The sequence below is a fragment of the Sebastes umbrosus genome, chromosome 19, assembly GCF_015220745.1.
Source record: "Sebastes umbrosus isolate fSebUmb1 chromosome 19, fSebUmb1.pri, whole genome shotgun sequence".
Classification (NCBI taxonomy): domain Eukaryota; kingdom Metazoa; phylum Chordata; class Actinopteri; order Perciformes; family Sebastidae; genus Sebastes; species Sebastes umbrosus.
In genome coordinates, this window is record NC_051287.1 from 13223729 (window position 1) to 13246572 (window position 22844).

At 39.9% G+C, this 22844-nt stretch overlaps 1 protein-coding gene across 3 annotated transcripts; it reads right to left on the reverse strand.

Annotated features, from left to right (window-relative positions):
• Window positions 1-368: 368 nt before the first annotated feature.
• Window positions 369-18020, reverse strand: rnf165a (ring finger protein 165a). Of its 3 annotated transcripts, XM_037752471.1 has the most exons (10): window positions 17765-18005; window positions 16802-17009; window positions 14377-14465; window positions 8638-8938; window positions 7547-7672; window positions 7273-7402; window positions 6897-7001; window positions 6294-6389; window positions 6095-6195; window positions 369-4969 (listed from the first exon to the last, which is right to left on the reverse strand). In XM_037752471.1, exons 3-10 carry the CDS (start codon window positions 14396-14398, stop codon window positions 4852-4854), a joined length of 999 nt encoding a protein of 332 aa, XP_037608399.1. In that variant the 5' UTR covers window positions 14399-14465; window positions 16802-17009; window positions 17765-18005; the 3' UTR covers window positions 369-4851. The 3 variants fall into 3 exon arrangements, with proteins under 3 accessions (XP_037608399.1, XP_037608398.1, XP_037608397.1); XM_037752470.1 differs by lacking the exons at window positions 14377-14465; window positions 16802-17009 and having other exon boundaries at window positions 6294-6386; window positions 17765-18020; XM_037752469.1 differs by lacking the exons at window positions 14377-14465; window positions 16802-17009 and having other exon boundaries at window positions 17765-18017.
• Window positions 18021-22844: the final 4824 nt, after the last annotated feature.

Sequence of the window (22844 nt, forward strand, 5' to 3'; positions counted from 1 at the left end):
ACTCCAAATGAATGCTAATGATGCTCTGTGTCTGTTGGGTGTGTTAAAAGGGAACTATTAGCTAACACATTAGCCTTAACAAATAATTGAACAATAATTGCTGGTTTAAAGTCTAGTGGCAATACTTAAATTACCAAATATATCAAGCAAAATTTTACAAAAATGTGTATCAATTGATGCTCAATACATTTCGATATTTCTACAAGTGAAGAATAATGATTGCTGTATTTTTACTTTTTTCTTATTTTACCAAATAACAGCTTCTTAAGTGTCCAAATGTCAAATTAGAACCACATTTTATCATCCGGGGGAAAGTCACTGAGACCATGCATGTTATACCAGAATATAAGACATAAAACAACTACTTGTCCATTTTATCCAATTTATTACAAAAAGAGCACATACAAAAGGATAATATACAAGCCATGAAATAAAATTAAAATTAAAAAACAAAACAGTTTGGGTTTAGCAATGCAACTTTTGAAATCATTATCATTATTATTAGTAGTAATAATAAATAAAGTACAAAATTCCACCACATGTGAATCTAACATTTACCCATAATATGCTCATCCATTTCTTCATCAACACACTCATCACCATTAATGCGCTATTGCTTTAATATTAATGATAAATAGTTCTATTTTCAGATAAAATATCCTATATTGAAAAACATTGCGCAGTCACAGCTAAACAGCAGAGTTTCATACAAGGATGGCGGCAGCCCTTTCACTGGCACTTTTTGGGATATTTTCTCTTCAGTTTTGTTTTTCAGTGTCAAACAGCAACAAAATTATTTTTTTTTCTGATATATTCTTTGTATATATTTTCACCATATACTTTTAAACCATTGAGACTATATTGAAACCTGAGAAAACATGCATTTTTAGAAAAGGTTGTGCTTTAAAATCCGTGCTTTCCTTTTAGTCTGTGAAAGGAAACAGGATAGATTCTGAGAGGAGAGATGGACGGTAAAATAAAAAAAAAGAAATGGGGAGTCAGCGATAGAAGATAAACAGAATCAAAGAAGGATTACTGAAGTATTTGTAAAGCCCACAGTGAAACATGCCTCTTTATAGTCAGAACTATTTCCACAAAATGTAACGCTCCAGTTTTAAAGACCAACAGCTAGTTTGGACTTCAATTTCGAGGATAATGGCTTTTGTAGACACCTGTCAAATGTTGTCTTAGCTCCTTCACGACTCACTCTTTTAATTAATTATGCAACCAATAAGGCATGGTGGCTTCATGGATTGATTGTTATTAATGGTTTCAGTAATATGGAAATATCTCCTAACACTTGAAGCGAGGCACTTGTTATGCTTAAGTCTACAAACTGAAGAGAAACACCACAGAGATGAAAATTAAAAGATCGATACAAAGAGTTAAAGCGAAGGAACATGCTTCACAGATGATCGTTATTAAGACCCATAGTGCATTGTGAGAAGCAGAGCATAAAAAAAAACAAAAGCCAGAGTCCTTAGTGGTAATATTAAATTATCTAAACTAAACTTTTTTTTTTGCCAGTGAGAGGGTTCCCATATTCAAACAAGTGAGTGCAAAACAAAAACAAAAATCACTTCATTGCAGTTTGTCCACTACATCACAGCATGGGGGATCAGAGAAATTGCATTGAATGGAATGTAACCAAGATCCACAGCACCACATGAGAGAAAGAGAGAGAGAGAGAGAAACCGATTAAGAGAGAGAGAGAAGCCCCTTTTCCACCACAGGAACTTTACCTCAGAGCTAGGAACCTTTTGAGGAACTCATTATGTTTCGACCCCAGGGACCAGTGTCTAAATTAAGTCCCGGGACATTTACTTGGGACATTTTACCCCCCAAGAAAGCCCTGGTCGGGGGGTAGTACAGACTACAATGGGCTGCAGGAACCTTTTAGTTCCTTGAAAAGTAGTCCCGGGACTAAAATTACCAGGAACTTCTTGGTGGAAATGGGGATAGAGAGAGAGAGAGAGAGAGAGACTGAAAGAGAGAGAGATGGAGAGAGAAGCCCCTTTTCGACCGCAAGAAATTTCCCTCGGAACTAGGAATCTTTTGAGGAACTCATTGTGTTTCGACCGCAGGGATCAGCGTCTAAATTAAGTCCCGGGACATTTTTTGGGGACATTTCCCCCCCCAAAAAGGCCATGGTCTGGGGTAGTATAGACAACAATGGGCTGAAGGAACCTTTTTGTTCCTGGAAAAGTAGTCTCGGGACTAAAATTACCAAGAACTTCTTGGTGGAAATAAGGCTTGAGAGAGAAGCCCCTTTTCGACCGCAAGAATTTTCCCCCGGAACTAGGAACCTTTTTAGGAACACATTGCGTTTTGACCGCAGGGACCAGGGTCTAAATTCAGTCCCAGGACATTTTGCAGGGACATTTTACCCCCCAAAAAGGCTGTGGTTGGGGGGTAATACGGACAAAATTGGCTAAAGGAACCTTTTAGTATCTTGAAGAGTAGTCCCGGGACTAAAATTACCAGGAACTTCTTGGTGGAAATGAGGCTAGAGAGAGAGAAAGACTAAGAGAGAGAGAGAGAGACGGAGAGCGGGCTCAGTAGCTCAGCCTTGGACAGTAAACTTTGCACAGCCAGCTTGTGGAGATCAAACAGCAGGGCTCTTTTTTTTTCTTTAACTTTAGTGTTCCAAAAAGTACAACTGCATGCAAAGCATTCCCATTTAAAACAATGCAAAAATGAGGTAATAGTTTTTTTCATAGCATTTTTGTGTTATTTCTAAATAAATAAATTATGATTCAATTGCCCTCACCCCCCAAAAAAACTATATAAAATTAAATACATACCCACAATATCTACAGTTAGTAATAAATTATGATTGTTAAATACTTAAGGCATCTCAACTGACAACACCCTGTGTAAACTATGAAAACTTCATCACAGATGACTCCACTACAGGAGGAGGCAGTGTCGACACTGGCAGTGCACAAGACAAGTGAGAAAGTAATCTGAGTTAATTGATCCTTAACCCACGAGGCTAAAAAGAGTCTCTGGGCTTATCCTTTATTATCACAGTGCATAGGACAGTGAGGGTCCTAAAGGCATCCTGTAGAACTGAAGCCGACACAAAGGGGGAAAAAAAAGAAGTGAAAACTGGTCAGGCCGAGTCTTAACAGCCTGATTATTTTCCTGCTGTTGTGTCTGTGTGCACTGCGAGAGGGAGGCTGCCTCCGTCTCACCACGTTCTACATGTTCTAGCAATACAGCATAGCAACCAGCATAGCAACCACGAGGGGAGGTCTGTCACACAAATACACAAGATCAATACGCAAGCTCCTCTCTCTGCTGAAACACTGCATGAATCTATACCTAAATATAAACCAACGCAAATGCAATACCAAGGATAAAACCTTTTTGTTGCTATAACTATTGTCACATGTGCTTGTTCTTTAGGCAATAAGGTAAACATCAAACAGAGGAATCCCATCGTTGCCACCAAAGGGGACAGGATGAACACGCGCTACAAAGTCAGGGGAGCAGCCACTGACACCGCTTTTTTTTTTTTTGTTTGTTAGTGTTGAGAAGATAGTCACAGCTCAGATCAACTAAGTCATGCAAAGCCATCTCTGTACCTTTTTAAATTGAAGAAACGCTACCAAAGCTAACAGCCCAAGTCAACAATGAAACATGCATTTTTAGTACACACTGTTCTGCCACTGGCCCTGCGCCAGATGAAGATACAGGTACAAGGGCAGCTAAAAGTCTTCCTCCCACCTTACTCGTTCTGCGGTTTCCTTTTTTTTCATCCCTGTTTTTTTTTTTTTGGCTTTGTGTTGTATAAGCACTCCAGTGGCCATGCTGTTAACCTACAGTGAGTTAACATCTAGGTGATGCCTCAAACCCCTTGAAACACACACGCACTCTTCTTAACATCCACACATTTGTTAGACACATTCTTTAAGTCAGACACACAGCAGGGCAGAGCACACACACACACACACACACACACATGAACCTGCGCGTCAGGTTCAAGCTACACTGTGACAAAAATGCATTTTGGTAAAAAAAAAAAAACACTTTCTACCTATTTTTTAAAATACACAACGACTCGATCACTGGGCTCCCACGGGCGGTGAAAGAGACCTACTCACACGACACCATCTCACATGACACCAACCCAAGGTAAATGTACAACTGTATTGCAAAATGTCAAAGCTGCATGATAGAATTAAAACACTCCTGGTGCTTGTCCCCGCCTACGAAGGCGACACCAGATATCACTTGTTGGTTACTGCTACTCTACTACGACCACAAATGATCTTTAGGTAAACATGGCATCAGAGCATTTGTTAAGCTTTCTCGAAGTGGCAGAATATTCATTTTTGATTGAAGTGTGTTTGAAAAGAGAGAAATATATATATTTTTTTTATATATAGAAAGAGAGAGAGAGAGAAAAAGAGAGAAAGTAGCCAGCTCAGTGTGGGGTTATGTGTTCTCCACTCTTCAGGACATTAAGTCATGGCTTTGAGGACATGCTACACAGCCCGGGGCTACCTACAGCACAACACCACAACAGCAACAACACCCCACTTACGACCAGCAAGCTACAAGTAAACCCTGTGTACATGAGTATGTGTGTGTGTGTCTGCGTGTCTTTTGCCTCCAGAAGGGATGTGCTTCTATATAAAGAGAGTCCTTTGCGGCCTCTCGTGCAGTTAGTTTTCCTGGCTTGGCTCAGTAAAGCGGGAGTCAGAAGGGTGGTGATGTCACATGAAGTCTGGAGACATTTGGCAAAGCACCCAACAGGAGGGAAAGGGGGATGGGGGAGTGGGGGTGGAAGAAAGCAGGAACCACACAAGGGTGATTGACAAGGAGTGGGGGGTTGAAATCTCATCAGCTGTCAGGGTTCAGCTGTGTTTCGATGTCAACTCGACAGATCGGACACTTCCTGCTGGTGGCCAGCCATTGGTCCACGCAGCCCTGGTGGAAGAGGTGCATGCAGGGCAATCTCCTGGAGGACAGAGAGAGACACGGGGTCAGTTTTGATTCACAAAGCAATACGGTTATGTGCTTGCAAAGTACGTCTGGAAGCAGCAGGGAGTTAATTTTGTTCATTCAGGCATTCGGAGACGACTTCTGTCGAGTCATCAATCCTGTCTGCCTCTCAGACAGCTGCTGTAAACTGACCCTCTTTACTCATTTTGTTATCCCCTGGATTTCACACCCCAACTTAGTTTGAAGTGCATGTGTAGGTGCACGTACTCATGTCTTTTTGCTTAAAGGAATAGTTCAACAATTTTGGAAAATATTTGCTTAAATGAGAAGACCGATAGCACTCCTTAAATATGAAGCTAGAGAGTCTGAACCGTGTAGCGCAAAAGTGGAAACAGTTAGCCGGGTCCTGTCAGTAACAGTAACAAAATCCGCCTACTGATTATCTTATCTATTGTTGTGACAACTGCTTCGAGCTGAGTCAGGCAGATTAAAGCTGGACGTGGTGTAATATGGAGTGACCCTTTATGTCTACTGTGAGCCAGAGGGAGGATTTGGATATTAGTTTAATGGTTTGTGATAATATATTTAGCATTTGCTGACAAATTGATTTAACAGCCGAGGGTTCATTGAGTTGAGAAGTCTGTAACTTGTTATGTTAAATATTAGGACTGTCCCGAATACCAATTTTTTGGGCTTCGAGGCGTGATGCAGCGCAGCAGACTGACATGTTGTTCTGTCTTCATCTACTACTGTACACGCACCTCTACACACAACAAACAGCGACATCCGTTTGAGAATAACTAATAAATAATTAGTGTTGAATATGAATAATGTTGTGGGATTATTCCTTATTTCATGGGCTATTTGGGGATTTTTTCAATTACCATTGGCAACGGTCAAAGCTTCGAAGCATTTGGGTCAGCCCTATACAAAATACATCTATATATTTAAAGGAATAGAAATGTCTGTTGAGAGATCGATACCACTCTCATATTTGAAGTGGTATCAATCTTCTCATCTAACCCTCCACCATCAAGCATATTTTCCAAAATGCCAAACTTTTATTTTCAAGCTTTTTTAAAATGTCCTTTAAACAAAAGTGATGTTTTTGTGGAAAAAGTAGATTGGAATCAGTCCTGACCTGACGTCCTCTTTGTCCTCCAGCATGGACAAGCAGATGGTACATTTCTCATCCACATCCGTTTCCTCCTCCTCCCCAATCTTCAGATGCAGGGGCTTCCTCTGTTAGCAGGATCAGATTACAAACAGACAAATGGTAGGGGTCAGAAAGGGTCAATAGTGTCAATAGTGTGTTATTAACATCCAGTTATCTGCCTCACCTTCTTGTATTTGTGTGGAAAGGTGAATCTCTCTATGGTTGTCTGGACAGCTCCTCTATTGACACTCCCCAGCCGGTCCTCCAGCTGCAACAGCTCCTGAGGGAAAGTGCGTATACAGTTGAGTATAAAGAAGAAGAATATATAATAGTAATACAAATATAATAAGAGAACAGCTACATCATGAAACTCAAGATGAGATTGTTTTGGAAAACTGATGATTTCAAGGTCAAGAATGAACTCAAATGTTAAGCCAATATGGACAAGAAGTCCTTAAAGCAGCAGTAGGTAGAATTGGAGCACTTGAATTACAATACGCTGAAAGGTTGTTATGGCATTTTTGCCCAATGACGCCAAAAACGTTCTGCCTACTGCTGCTTTAAAGTGCACGTTTTTGCAACATCTACAATTCCATGACAACTAAGCAAACTCCATCTGCTGAAGAAGATCATGTGATGTGATCAAAAGCACCAGAACAGCTACTAAATGGAGCTTGAGGTGAGATTGTTTTTGCGACTAGAATAGAGTAGTAGACAAGAGAGTCCTGGCTTTGATAGACGGACGGGTGGAAGTGCATGTAAAATTTATTTATAGAGAAAGGTTTACCTCGTAACTTTCTCGCACGGCGGTGGCGTGCCTCGAAGGATTCAGACTTTGCAGCGCCAACAGGTGCAGCTGGGGGTACGGGTAGTTTCTGATTTCATGCACAACCTAACAGAAGAGAACTCTTCATCATATTGCAGCAATATAAAAGTATTCAAACAGTTTTTTCTCCGTTGTTTTGATGCATTGTTGGAAATAAAAGCACAAGGTTTTTGGAGAATACTGAAGGTGACATAAACAACAAAACTGTTCCAGTTGGTTGAAGGGCATCAAATCAATAGAGAAAAAAACCTTCACATATAGAGCAAGATATCTTTGGAACACAAATAATGATGTTAATAAAATTCAGATTAAAAAAACAGCAGGGCGACCAGCATACCACTTGTGCAGAGGATGTGTTCCTGGGGAAGTGGTGCATTCGAGGCGAGGCCAGGTAATGCTGATAGTGCTGCGGAAGCTGCTGGAGCTGGTACTGGTGGTGGGGGAGGCCCGCATCAACACTGAGATCCCTGCAGGCACACAGACAGGCGACTAAATCAACATCATCACCCATGCCAGGCAATGTGACAGACGGACAGATGGGCTCAGAGATGAAAGGGCGGGATCGTTTCTCGACTCTACAGGACCCTCGTTAATCTCCCACGGTGACTCACCAGTCGGTGCCTTCGGCCAGGTACCGCTGCTGCTGTGTCATTGGCTGGGGGACGTGGAGGGGAGGGGAGAACTCGTAGCCTGCGCGCAGTCGGTGAGGGTTCAGGGGAATACGCTCCTGGGTTCTTCTGCAATGAGATATAAAGATACACCCCATTCGACTGTTACCAGGCCATTAAATTGGTGTTATCAGTCACTTTAAGCACCATAGCTGTGGGTCATTAGGGGCCTACTACGCCTACTACATTGTGAAAGTAAAAGTTAAACTTAAAAGCAACACATTGTAACATGAATGAAAACTGAATGAAACATTACATTTTGAACAAAAACAAAAAGGCTTCTTTAGGTTTAGGCAACAAAACTACAAATTCTTTAGGTTTAGGCAAAAAAACAAAAAGATTTAGGCAATAAAACTACAACTTCTTTAGGTTTAGGTAACAAAACTTCAACTTCTTTAGGTTAAAGCAATAAAACTACAACTTCTTTAGGTTTAGGCAAAAAAACAAAAACATTTAGGCAATAAAGCTACAACTTCTTTGGGTTTAGGTAACAAAACTACAACTTCTTTAGGTTAAAGCAATAAAACTACAACTTTCTTAGGTTTAGGCAACAAAACTACATCTTCTTTAGGTTTAGGCAAAAAGACAAAAAGATTTAGGCAACAAAACTACAACTTCTTTAGGTTTAGGCAAAAAAAAAAAAACACTTAGTTGAGTTTAGGGAAAAACATTGTGTTTAAATACTGTATCTTACGAACGCAAAAAAAACTACGCATTGTTGGTTTCACATGGGGTGTGAACTCCGGTCTTCTGGGTGGAAACTCTGTGGTTTGTGGCTTCTGCTTCTGCTCCTGTCATAATTATTACGGTCGCTAGAGGTCGCTGTTGTGTTCTTTTATACCTATTTTTGGTGATAGATGATAAAACCTATTAGTGGGTGTAGTAGGCCCCTATTGACCCACATCTATGGGGCTTATAGCGACTGATAATGCCTATTAAATAGCCTAACAAGATTCTAATTGGCTGAAAGACAGAAGGCTGATAAAAATGTCTGACTTCTGTTCACGTGTATCTGTATTTGCATGTGATTGTACCTGGAGTGCGGGAGAATCCTGCGGTGCTGCGCTTCAAGAAGCTGCTGCTGGATGAGGTATTGCTGGTGTAAGGCCTGAGGTAGGAATGGAGGCCCCGGCACATCCTGGAACTGAGGGGGTGCAGGCAGGGCAGTGAGGGGCGGGTGGTGTGCCGGGGTCAGGTGGGTGGCCAGGCCGGTCTGAGGCGGCTGGCTGGCGTGTCCTAGAGGGAACTCTGCTGAGATGGGCGCCTGGGGAGCGCCCAGGTGAAAGTGTCGGCAGGAGGTAGCATGGCTGTGTTGATGCCTGGTGAAGTGTGCTCCTACGGGAAATAAATGCATGTGATCAGATTTGAGCCGGATAAGCCGGGGGTCACTTTAGACGAGACACCACAGAGAGACCCAGACAGTGAAGAGTACATATTGACACACAAAAATAAGCACATTCTGGCTTTCTCACACACACACACACCCACACACAAACATTTAACAACCAATCACACGGAGATAACATAAAAATAGGAGGGATGTGACACAGGAAGAGACAAGACAAGAGAGACAAAACAGCAGATGGAGGACGCAGACATTGAGACCCCTGTGGAGCGCCATCTAAACCCACACAGATTGCACCTAGTGGCCTGCCTCTCCACTTGCCATAGAGCAGCCAGCAGGAAGGATGGATCTTCACTAACAGCCTGGTGTGATTCCAAGAAGATCTACAGCACCGAAGGTTGTCTGCGGTCCACTGCTAGTCAATTTAACAGATTCAGCCTCTGTTTTATGTCTGACGTTTGAAGGAACATATATTTAAACTGTAGATTTCTCATTTGTTAAACCCCTTCCACAGCAACTGAAAAGATTATCCGCCTCCATTTCTACCCTCACCCCACCCATCCTATCAGAGGCGGAGGAGACGAGATGAGATTGTGTGGTAGTCCCACTGAATCACCCTCGCTATCAAGTTGCACAAAACAATCAATACAAATTACTCCCGAGCTCAGAGAGAGGAGGGCTGGAAGGAGGGCGAGGTGGGGGACAAACAGTTACCCATTACAGCTTTCTAGCTCTCTGGAACAGGAAGCAGACAGAAAGGTCTGGTCTGGAGGACGGTCTGTGCACTGTGTATAATGAAGTACCGGAGTATCGTGCGTTTGCATGATTGGAAGAAATAATTGTGTCGTCTACTGTTGTGTCATCTAGCTGAGTGGGGCAGATTAAAGCTGGGCTTGTTAAACAGTAATATGGAGGGAGAATGTATGTCTAATATGAAGAGGGGAGACGATTTGGCTATTAGTAAATGGTTTGGGATATACAGTATTTGGTGATGGCTGACAAATCTAATTGACAGTAGATGGGCCACTGAGCCGAGATCTAATTAACACATTTTCAAGACTAACATTTTTTTTTTATGTAAACACAATATCCCTTAAATACATATATTTTATTTGTTTAAAGGAATAATACAACAATTTGGGAATATGCTTATGTCCTTTCTCTCTCTCTGAGAGGTAAAATAGAAGATCAATACTGTTCTGTTCTGCCCAAAGTCAGCCCGCCATAAGGTTCAATTTCGGCTGCCAGATGTTTCTACTGAAAAAAATGATGATATGAATCGCTGTTTATGCTGTTTTATTTTTTTGTGAGGTAAAAAATGCTATTTAAATATGTCGCATCTCTATTATTATTATTTTTCATAATCTGAGTGACATGCAAGAAGTCAGTTTGGCACGAGTGAGGTAAGAAAAAAACGGAGAGGCAGAGACAAAAGGCATTTCAATTAAAGGGAATTTGGGATCCTAGTACTATTTTGCATTTTAACAATACAATAAAATACAATAAGTGTTTGCTTTTGGCCTGTGACCCACCGTTAAGTTTCAGTTTTGGTCCTCCAAGGGAGAAAGTTTGGGCACCCCATGCTTAATTTAGCATAAAGTCTGGAAACTGGAAACGCATGGCTCTGTCACTAATAAACATGTTGTATTTTGCTTGTCTAATTGGTGGTTATTACTGGTCCCAGCCAAGACATATCACTTCGGTTTTTGTATATATTAAAAACACAAGATGTAACATGTTAATTAGTGAGCTTTCATTCATTTTGGACAGAGCTAGGCTAGCTGTTTCCTAGTCTAATCTAAACTAAACTAAGATTTAGCCTTATATCTAACAGACAAGAATGTGCAAATAAGCATATTCCCCAAAAATGTCAAACAATTCATTTTAATTATTGTTAATATGACATATTTGCATGGCTGTTGTTTTGCTCTGTTGCATATAGCCTCAGGACATAAGAAAGCCAGTGAACCCTGAGAGGAGCCTTGAGCAAACTGAAAACAACATTTGGCTGAGGAAGTAGAGCAGAAATGGCAGACTGCTGGTTTGGTTTGGATTGGTAAAGGGGCTGAACATCATCACTTTTGTATGAAGCCTGTGACCCGGTAAGAACTGGACTCAAAGAAGTGAAGCTTCGAGTAAATATCAAATTATTTGTCTTCTGGGCCTCTTTCGACAGCACGAAACCGCTGACATTAATATTTGACATATTGCAGTGCCGCTGCCAGCCGACAGCCCTGATGTTGTTATTGTTACATCTGTGCTTTCGACTTTGACTTGCAGATATAAAAAAATGCCTGATTGGTGCAGAACAGACCCCCACCCATCTACACACACGTATGCAACACACACACACACACACACACACACACACACACACACACTCGTCCACTCCCATCCACCTCTCCTCACCCCTGAGCTGCTGCACAGGCAGCCCCTCCCCCACGGTGTGGCTGCTGCGGCATGGTGTCCCTGCCTGAGTGACAGCCCGTAAGCCCTGCCCAGCCGCGACTGCAGCAGTCTGACATCAAACCTGTCTCTCTCTCTCTCTCTCTCTCTCTCCCTCCCCCCCACCTCCTGCTTCCCATCACTGCAGCTTTACAATCGCACCTCCCCTCTAACATAATCCTTAGTCTTCTGCCTGGTGCGGTGGTCTTCCATCATGTGACGCCTCATTGTGAGCCTCCTGTATGCAGTGTTTCATTGAAACCACAACCAGCTGATATCACTGATTGGCACACTCCCAATCAGAGTGAAGGACTAATGAGTGAAATCAGCTTTTATGTTACACAGCTGGACTGTAAAAATCTGCACACAAATAGCTCTTACATGCTTGCACACCACTCACTGACCTTGATGCCCAAACATCATACGTCATATAAGGACAAAGGTAGGTGCAGGGGTGGAAAACAAAGCATCTGATATTAATGTGCAGCTATACTGTGTGACATAACTTATGCATTACAGCTGTTGAGTTATTTAAAGGTCTGTTGCTGTAGTCGGAGGAGAAAGTTGCCGAGCACACATGGTGGGTGTCTGAGACAAGACACACCTTGTGTCAGCACATAAATAACTCTGACTATTTCAGACACTGTGAACAGATGTAAGGCTCAAGTGGCTGGAACGTGACAGTAAGAAGTGCCAGGCTTTAAAACTCTTTAAATTGCTGAGTTAATGACACCAGAGCCTGTGCTGTCCTTATAAAGTTTCCACAGAAGCAAATGGCAACTCTTAAACCGAGAGAGCCTGTTAAAAAGAATTTAAGGAAAAATGAGAATTTGAAAAACAAATTATTTTGTATGTCTAATATAAACATGCAGAACTTGAAGACTTTTTGTAGACTACAAAAAAGTAAATTTTGTGATTTAATGATATTACTGACTTCCTGCAATAAATAATCAAAAGCCATCTTTGCACTTGTGCTGTTACCACAAGCTGGATCATTTGTAGGAATTCATTTTTAAACCTGAGTAGCAACGTGCTTCTGTCTGTGATTTTATTTGTATAACTGTGTCAAGGTCTGTGCTACTATTAATAATAAAAAGGAGTGGATGAGCGAGGATACAGAACAAGATATAACACTTCACAGATAAATAGTTGCCATTTGGAGATTGAACCAAATTGATTTCTCATTAAATAATCAATTGATTGTTGGACATTCTCAAAGATAGATCCATACCACTCTCATATCTGTCCTTTGGTTAATCCATACAGAGATTACGGGTGGTTATGCGCCAGACTATTTCTTGGCAACTATTGCAAAACCAAGAAATAGTCTGGCACATAACCACCCGTACAACTGCAAATTGACATTTTTATACTTTTGCACAAATGAGACAAACAGGATATAACGTGTTAATTAGTGAGCTTTATAGGTGCTGGTGGGTCAGGTGGTCTTTGTTACCTTTTAGACAGAACCTGTCTAGATGTTTCTCTCTGTTTTCAGTCTCTGTGCTAAACTAAGCTCAGGGCTCCAGAGTGCGACCATTTTATGCGCCCAAAAATCTGTTGAGTGCGACTAAATATTTTCATTGGGCGCGCCAGTCTGCCTGACATTTAACAGGTCTGTCTGTGTGTGTGTGTCAAACTGTGACCTGTACTCTCAACCAAATCACAACCATAAAACCAAAAGAGAACTATTGATTGTTTTTGCGCTGTCCCTGAACGGCCCATCGCAGACCCGACATGTTCGGTGGAAGTAACCGCTCCACCGACTGTCTCCCCGGTAAAAGGTCTAATCCTGAATATGGCGCCGAATTAATTTCTCTCGTGCGGCAAAATACAGCTTTACAAATGTGTATTGGTTTACTTTTGTTTTTGCCATGGTATCGTATTGGTAGAGAATTGTGGAATTTCACTGGTATTGGTATCAACTACTAAATTTCTGGTGTCTTGACATCCCTCGTATAGGCCTAATTTTTTAGGTGCACCTAAATGAAAAAGCACACCAGTGCAACCAATGTAAGTAAAAGTAAAAGTTTATCTGGAGCTTCATGTTTAGTTTAAATCATCTAAATCTCTGCCAGAAAGCGTATACGAGGGTTTCACAAAAATGTTGAACTATTCCTTTAATAACACACAGGACAGACCTGTGCAACCCTACAGAAAAATGTAACCCAGTGTTTAATGTAGGGATGCACTGATACCAATAGCGACATCTGGGGTTTGGGGTATCGGCCGATACCGAGTACCGATCCGATACCAGTGTTTAATTAATAAGCTGTGTGCCTCACTGTGTGGAAGTGACTGGGATCGTTATTTGTGTGTAAAACAACAGGCTTTCCTAACTTTGTAAAAACAAAATGTAACAAATTAATACAATACAATACAGTTACTGAAATGTTATTTAGCTATATTAAAATAATAAATCGTACACCAGCAACTTAAAAACGTAACGTAAAAAAATCTTTAAAATTAATAGGAATTACATTTGAAGTGTAAACCTTTTTAATGGAGCAACAAATTGGTCAAAACTTAAACAGAAATTAAAATTCCAGTATATAATATATGTAGAATATAAACATAGAATTGAATTGAATAGATCGGCTCCATTGTCACCGATACCCGATCCAGCTATTTGAGTCAGTACCGGCTCGATATCCGATCCGGTATCGGTGCATCCCTAGTTTGATGTATATGTAATGAGAAGTCTTTTTGTATTAAGAAACCAAGCAGTCAATACCTCGAGGGAGAGTTGGGCGATATCACGATATATACCATGAGACCATTCATTTGTCGTTTATATACCGTGGTGTGCAACAGTTTAATATCTCTGGGTGTATTAGACCATTTTAGGCAATGCTGCAAATCAATATTGGATTTTTTTTTTTTTTGATTTTTGCTGGATTAGCCAAAAAGAAATACACTGTAGTTTTGATTTTTTGACAGACTGTCACCATATATTGACATCAAAATACAAAATGATATATACCTAGACAGAGGATTTGATCCATATCGACCCAAAGTTGTTCCAATGTTATCTCATCACCAATGAGCACCAATGAGTGGATGTGAGGGAGGCTGTGCTTTTGTTTTAGAAACAACAGTGTATGGATTAGGAGGAAATGACAGCGTGTAACATTAAAATATCAATGCCGGTGTGTTTCAGCAAAAAACATGCTTTTTTTTTTTTTAGAAATTTAGTTGCCCCTACTCCAAAGTAAGCAGAGCAGCGACTTGAGAAGAAAACTCTGTCAAAGACAGCTGAGAAATGAGAGCACATAGAGAAGAGTGAGGGGGACCGTCTCAGTGACAGCACAGTGTGGAGGGAGGAGGGGAGGAGGAACACATGGAAATCAGCAAAAAGCACACTGAAGGTTAGAAAGAAAACTACAGTCTTTATTGGAAAATATTAATATGTGTGGCACTGTGTGATAATAGTAATAATAAGAGTAATAAACCCTACATAACCATAATAATACCATGCAAATAAAGACCAAAGGCAAGGCCCGACCATGCTCTCTGTAGGGTTAACAGAACAGAAGCAGCATCCAATGAGTAGATGTGTATGCTTACAGCACATTTCAGTATAGCAGGGACATCTCTACACAAAGTTTACATTGGAATCTGCTGTTCAATGTGGAAAAACAAAAAGTATAAAATGACCATGCATTAGGATCTAATACAAGAACATAAGGTAGAGAAAACCACAACCAAAGAATAAAAAGACATTTTCATTCTAAAAGGAGATCTACAGCAGTGCAGGATATACACATCCCTGTAAAATGGATAGCATTCTGGAGGGGGGGGAGAGGGCTGTGATTGATAGTGGGGGGATTTTCAAATGGCGAGATGAGTTAGACCGGAGTCTCGTCAATTTATTGTGACCGACTAAATCAATTCAGCTAGCGGGAACAAAAGGCTTTCACACATGGATGGGGTTATGCCGTTTGGATGCCACTATAACAGGTGCAGCGGACCATTAAAGGTGGAAATAACATCACACAAATTGCTGTGATTTTACAGGTATTGGCCAATTGATGAATGATAGGATAGCGGGGTCAAATTATTTCGAAATAGGTGATCATACAAAAGCTGTGAGTGCTGCAGGGATGACGTGTTTTTGTAGGCCCAACCAGGAAGTTAGCATCGCCCTGGTTCCCTCGACAAAAAGCCAATGGGATCTTTCCATTGGGTTATTGTAGAAAATAAGCTCTGTGGCAAACAAACGTTTACGATACTTACACGTTTTGTTCCGTAAAATAATCTCCACAAATGGAACGCCACTTTTAAAGGCGCACTAGTGTAATTTAGCCACTTGTTAGCAACCGCTAATATGTAAAAGCTTCAAAATTCGCAAGTAGTGACGCACTGATACCGATACTGGATTGGAGTCAAATAGCTGGATCGGGTATCGGAGACGATGAAGCCGATCTATTCAATTCAGTTCTATGTTTATATACTAAATACTGGAATTTTAATTCCTGTATTTGTTTTGAGCAATTTGTTGCTACTCTCGTTGCCCTGAAGGGGATTCTTTCACGACAATGATCGGCTTGCTTATCCCGCTTATTGCACGGCTACTTAACTTAAGAAATCAATATTTTAACACAAAAACTGTCCGCCAGAGTCCGACATCAGAACTGCGCCCATAGCAACGGTCTGCTATACATAGCAACGGTCTGCTATAGAGAAATTGCAGACCGCAGAACGCCGTGATTGACCAATCAGAATTGAGTATTCAACACAGCCGTGTAATATATTAATTTATATATGTATTTGTCACATGTTGTTTTACAAAGTTAGGAAGGTAATGTTTAAGTCAAGCCCGATGTTTCCTTACAAATAAAAGAATGATCCCAGTCACTTCCACACAGTGAGTCATAAAACACTTAAACACTGGTATCGGATCGGTAATCGGTATCGGGACTGAAAAAGTCGGATCGGTGCATCCCTTTTAGCAAGTGGGATATTTTAAAAAACGTTAAAATCTCTTCAGCTCGTGTTATTCCAGACGTTTAACTAAAAAAACATTGACTTCCGGACGAGGGAACCGGAAGTGCTAAAATGCTAACTCCTTCCCGGGTTGTTTCGGACTCATTCTTGCAGCACTCACTCTATGCACATTCGCAAAATAGGGGGGATGGAGACAAAAATGTAGTTTGATTAAGCCTGGGCTGTAATCGAAATCGAAAGGGGGCGGGGAGGAGGATCAAAATGTATCCACTTTACAGAAATTTACAGCAGAATGTAGTCTATCCACACTGAATGGGAGAATCACAATGACAGTTTTGTAGTAAGGTCTAAATGCTACAATGGGTTATTCACTGAAGAAGCAACATGACAGTTTTTTAAAAAAATAAAAGACTTTTTCTACAGAAAGGTGTTATTCTTTAGTCTGTTACACAGAAGGATACGGTAGGTATGAGTGGGAACTCAGGTTTTTTTTAATGCCAATGTCGTCTTCAGATGGAAAGAGGAAATGAGGAAGAAGGGGGGTTCACAATACAGCTAGATGCAGAGAACAGGCAGAGGCTACGGCAGACAGCAGCAGATGATCAGTTAGCTACACAATGGAGGGGGACAAAGGTCTGAGAAATGCGGAATGTAGAGCCAGCCTCGATACTATGGAACAGGAAAAAAGAAACACAAATAAAAGCACAATGAAATCATTGGTGCTACTTTGCATATGTAGGCTTAACAATCAAGTTATTACCACTACTATTATTATTATTATTGCATAATCAACACAGCATAGCCTTGCTGAAAATGGAGGATGATTATCCCAAATTATCAGCGTGTGATTATATTCATATTTTTTTGCTTATGTTTAGGCAAATTTTGTAGGTTTCATTTTTTTGATTTGGTTTAAGGCACCATTTTATACCATTATTGTGAGCTATACGGCCATTACACTATCTGTAATGTGAGATCACTTATATTGTAATTTAGGGGTAAAAATGAGAGCAGGGGAAATCAACAAGACTCCATGCCATGTTGCACACAAAGGGGACAAACATCCCTTGTCATGTTATCAGATTCATGCTTAATGACAACAAAAGCTGGTGGATATTATTAGCTGGAGCTTGAGCTAGTGATGAAGCTACTGGTTTTTGTTCAGCTTTAGCTTTAGCTAACGCACAGTGAGAGATATATAAATCAGACGACGCTAGCACAGCTGAGGATAAAAAGAAAAAAGAGGTTTGACAGCTGCTGGTCATTTTGGTTAAAGGGGCCTTTAACATCCTAATTTTTTTTTTTGCTAGCAAGGTTGTCAGCTCTTGTTTACATCATTTTAAAAGGATTTTTTTTAAAAAAGAGAAAAGAAGAAATGTTGTTAGGGTTATTAGGATTAAAAGAATATCGAGATGAGTCCATACCTCTGTTTCTAACTGAGCCGAAGACGGGGAGAACCAGATATCCAACATGTACTAACACCATCCTGGGTCCTTTCTTTCTTTGTTGTGTGTGTGGACGCAGCCAGTGAGACAGATGGTTCCATGGAAATGGTCCCCCCTCCAGTCAGTCCCCCTCCAGTCCCCACACAGCACATTCAAACAGACAGGCTGCACTGCGAGCAACACACGGACCCGGGCAGCCAATCACGGGACGCCCTCCGACCAGGATTCTATGGCTCAACCAATGGGAGGAGCGCCTGGGCGGAGAGGGGGCGGGGTTTGTGGATAAGCCCCGCCCCCTCCATGACTGAATCCTCAATCCAGCAGCCCAGATAAGGTACTGTACTCAAATAGACATCTGCTGGTTAGATTTCACCCCCAGCGAGCCACATTACTAATTATTTACAATTTGGCATGCACTGCTTTTCAAAAGGAATTAAAAATGGAGATTAAATATTTTCCAGTATTTATTTATTTATTTGCACATATATAAAACTGCACAAAATCCAGTCAATGAAAAAAACAAACAAGAAATGTGTCAGGAGAGGTCAAGAAGCCACAGGTTTATACAGAGGACCTCCCCCCCAACCCCAAGAGAAAAAGGAAGAAAGATCTAAACTAACATAATTTAAAAAAATACAACAAAAGTTAAACTACAACAAGAAGTACACAAAATGTGCAGAAAAACCTAACCAAACAGTGGAAAACAATCCAATAAAAACAATGAAATACATACAAAAAACAGTACAGAAAAAAATAAAATATATCTAAATATATATATTTATTTATTTATTTATTTATTTGCACATATATAAAACTGCACAAAACCCAGTCAATGAAAAAAACAAAACAAGAAATGAGTCAGGAGAGGCCAAGAAGCCACAGGCTTATACAAAGGACCTCCCCTCCAACCCCAAGAGAAAAAAACAATAACAAAAAAGGAAGAAAGATCTAAACTAACATCATTTTAAAAATAAAACAAAAGTTAAACAACAACAAGAAGTAAACAAAATGTGCAGAAAACCCCTAACCAAACAGTGGAAAGCAATCTAATAAAAACAATGAAATACATACAAAAAACAGTACAGAAAAAAAGAAACTATATCTAAACATATCAAAAGATAATAAGACATCATGAATTAAATGTGATGATAATTTCCTTTTAAAATGTTCTAAGGATAACGAGCTCTTGATAACATGTATTTTGGTATTACATATTTGTACACCACGATATCTGAGGGAGTACTGGCCATGTTTTGTTTTGTAAAAAGGCAGGTGAAGATGATTAACCTGTCTATCAACTCTGAGGGAAACATTTACCTTGATTTTTATATACAACACATATGATCGATTTATTAGAGCTGCAGCAATTAATTGATTAGTTGTCAACTATTAAATTGACATCTATTTTCATAATCCATTAATTCAATTCAAACTTTATTTCAGACACACAAGAGGGTCCATAGCAAGAAAAGAAAAGAAAAGAAAAAGAAACAAAAAAAACATAGAAGATAAGACCACAGCAGTTCATCATTCAATTCATATGTAAGCTATCTTGCCAGTGTTTTCAGCGTTTTCATCTATAAAGTCAGTGTTTTGGCTTCACATAATATGGAAATATCATTATTTACTATCAATCTATCTATTTATCTTCTCCCTAATGTGCAAAATAAACCGAACTGAAACCGTGACCCAAAAACCACAATACAAACTGAAAAGTGGACTTGTTGAACTGTTGCACCGCTACTTCTCACTGACGAGTCCTAGTTGGGACAGATGATCCACTGGGTCTCAAAAGCAGGAACAATAAGATGAAATAATTGAATACGCTGTTGTGAAAAAGTAACTATGCACATTTACTCAACTACTGTACTTAAGTACAACAGTTTGTTTTTACTGCCACTCCATTAGGCCTACATTTATTTGCCATGCCAGTTATCTTGATTTTTACATACAAAACATATATAATATGATGCATTATGTAAGATTTAAGGTCACACAGGTGTTTTCAATCCATACACAAAGCCACATTTATGGAGACCTTTTTAATTTAACTTCAATGTAACTGCAAATAAATATCCTCACTGGTTTAATTTCCCTTTTCCTATAAGGACATTGGACAACTGACACTCCCTTTCAGTCCCAACACATGAGCACAGACTACATAGCCTGTGTGTAATAGAATTAAATTAAGTTTAATCTTATTATTGTTCAAACACAGCACATCAGGGAAATGTAGCTGAATAATCTGCTACAGAACATTAAGTAAGATTCAGTTGAAAAACAACCTCATCTTATTTTCCTAGAGCAGAAGTGCTCAGAAGTGTGTGTGTGTGTGTGTGTGTGTGTCCTGGAAACGTCTCTGCCTTCAGTGTTAAGCCTGAAGGGTGAAGGAACAGATGGGCATGGGGAGGCTGAGGGGGTCACAAAACTCTTAGTCCCATATGTCCTCGTCTTCCACTTCCCACCATCTTAATGCTTTAAGCCTGCCGTGCCGCACAAAGAGCCTCTCACAATGCTTTACTCTCAGTGCAGGTCAAACCCTTTGCTCACTAATAACAGAACTTCAGTACTAACTTTATACTACCAAACTTTTATAATATATAAAATGAAAACTGTAGCAACTGCAATGTTTGATTTTCTTTAAAAAAATGACCTATTTTAATGCAACAAGCTGTATTTTCAGAGCTGCAACTAACAAATATTTTTTATCATTGATTACAATAAATCATTTATATGAAATGTAAAAAACAAAGTAGTGAAAAATGGCCATCACCACTTCCCAGAGGCCAAGGTAATATCATCAAATGTCTTGTTTTGTTTCACCAAAAGTCCAAAACCTAAATATATGACATTTACAATGATATGTGACAAAGAAAATCAGCAAATCCTCTCATTTACAAAGCTTGAATCAGAGAATATTCAGCTTTTTTTTCATTATTTTTCTTGGAAAAAAAACAAGAAAACATTTTTTTTTAGCTAATAATATATCAAAATAGTTGCAGATTATTTTTCTGTCGATCTACTAATAAATTGGTTTACAAATCAACAGAAATTATTACGATCCATGATGGAAGGAAGTTGGAATTAAACGATTATTTTAATTGTTGATTAATCTGTATATTATTTTCACCATTAATCGATTAGTTGTTGACATCCTCAAATGTCTTGTTTTGTCCACAACTCAAAGACATTCAGTTTACTGTCATAGAGGAGTAAAGAAACCAGAATATATTCACATTTAACAAGCTGGAATAAGAGAATTTAGACTTTTTTTTTCTTAAAAAATGACTCAAATCAATTATCAAAATAGTATAATAATGAATTTACTAGTTGACAAATAATCGATTTAATCATTGCAGCTCTAAAATTGTGAATTATTTTTAACAGAGCATGCAAGTAAAACTTAGAAGTCGTCACATGCTTTATGTTTGCTGGTGTAAAGCCCTCTGGTGGTGGCTGGAGCAGTCACTAACAAGTGAGCTGTCATTTTGAATAAACCCGGAACAGCACTCGTACAACACAGAATCTAAAGCTGCGTCACTCACTCTAAAAAGACATCTGCAAGAGGAAGGACACTTATTTCTGTCTCTTGAGAGGGAGCCAGCACACTCGCTGCTCTGTGAGGCCTCCACTGCCATGTACAAATTAGCATACAGCTGATGTTCTGGCCCCGAGAGTGAAAGGAGCTGGCTAAAGGGCTCCTTTGGTTTCAGGAGCAGGGCCCCGCAGACTGCAATCCTCCACTCCCTCATTGTCCTCTTCATGTGAACTCCATATGTCCCCCTAGCGGCAGGTGTCGCAGTGTGACCTCTGACCTGGCATGACACGTCTGTGGGGTGAGGGTGACGTTGTATTGTTCGCGCCGAGGCATTTGTCTAGACTCTTTGGCAACAGGATGAAAGGAAACAATGAGATGTGTCATTAAGTATTGTACCTGTGATGTGCTATTATTCTCACTCGTACACACAAAAAACAAGAACATACTTGTGCAACACACTTTTTTGATGGACAGGACTTTGGCATTTTAGATTAGGGCTGTCCAATTTGTTTTAACGCCGCTAATTTCTTAAACCCATTAACGCAACTCTGCTATTTTTAGGTTGTAGGGGGGCTCAGTTTTTTCATCTCGTGGGTTAGGGTAGTGTTAGTGAAGATAATGAAAACTAGAAAACCTAAAGAATCTATTGGTACCAACCATGTCATACTAGCTTGTCACATAGGAGGTTAAATAACGCTCCAAACGTACACTAAATTTTGGCGAGGAAAAACTGGCATGGCTATTTCCAAAGGGGTCTCTTGACCTCTGACCTCAAGATATGTGAATGAAAATGGGTTCTATGGGTACCCACGAGTCTCCCCTTTATAGACATGCCCACTTTATGATAATCACATGCAGTTTGGGGGCAAGTCAGCACACTGACACACTGACAGCTGTTGTTGCCTGTTGGGCTGCAGTTTGCCATGTTATGATTTGAGCATGTTTTTTATGCTAAATGCAGTACCTGTGAGGGTTTCTGGACAATATTTATTGTTTTGTGTTAATTAATTTCCAATAATAAATATCTACACACATTTGCATAAAGCAGCATATTTGCCCACTCCCATGTTGATAAGAGTATTAAATACTTGACAAATCTCCCTTTAAGGTACATTTTGAACAGATACAAAAATGTGCGATCAATTTGCAAATAATCAGGATTAACTACGGACCATCATGCGATTAATCTCAATTAAATATTTTAAGAAATTGACAGCCCTAATTTAGATACATTTATCAGTGTGCTGCCCTTATTATAATATTTAAAGTTGAGGTAATATTTAAGTAACATTGTTTGCTAAAGTTGTCTGAAAGGATGAAAAACATGTAACAAACGTCACCGTCTTCAGTTCATAGACTTCAGTCCCAATTAGACTTCTTTTGACAGCCACTTTTACAAGTAGACATTGATTAATCAGACTACATGAAACAAGAAAATGTTCCTTCCCTAAGTGACACTAGACATTTGACATCCCAACACAGTCACAGAACAAAGACTACACGTCCTGCTTGAATCTGTGT

What these genes read in the sequence shown, in the direction of transcription:
- rnf165a (XM_037752469.1), bottom strand. Translation starts at nt 17,825, where the DNA reads ATGGTGTTAGTACATGTTGGATATCTGGTTCTCCCCGTCTTCGGCTCA. An exon ending in AGGATTCTCCCGCACTCCAG is followed by an intron (nt 7,673 to 8,637) that starts GTACAATCACAT and finishes ATCTCATTGCAG; the next exon opens with AAGAACCCAGGAGCGTATTC. An exon ending in ACACATCCTCTGCACAAGTG is followed by an intron (nt 7,002 to 7,272) that starts GTATGCTGGTCG and finishes CTCTTCTGTTAG; the next exon opens with GTTGTGCATGAAATCAGAAA.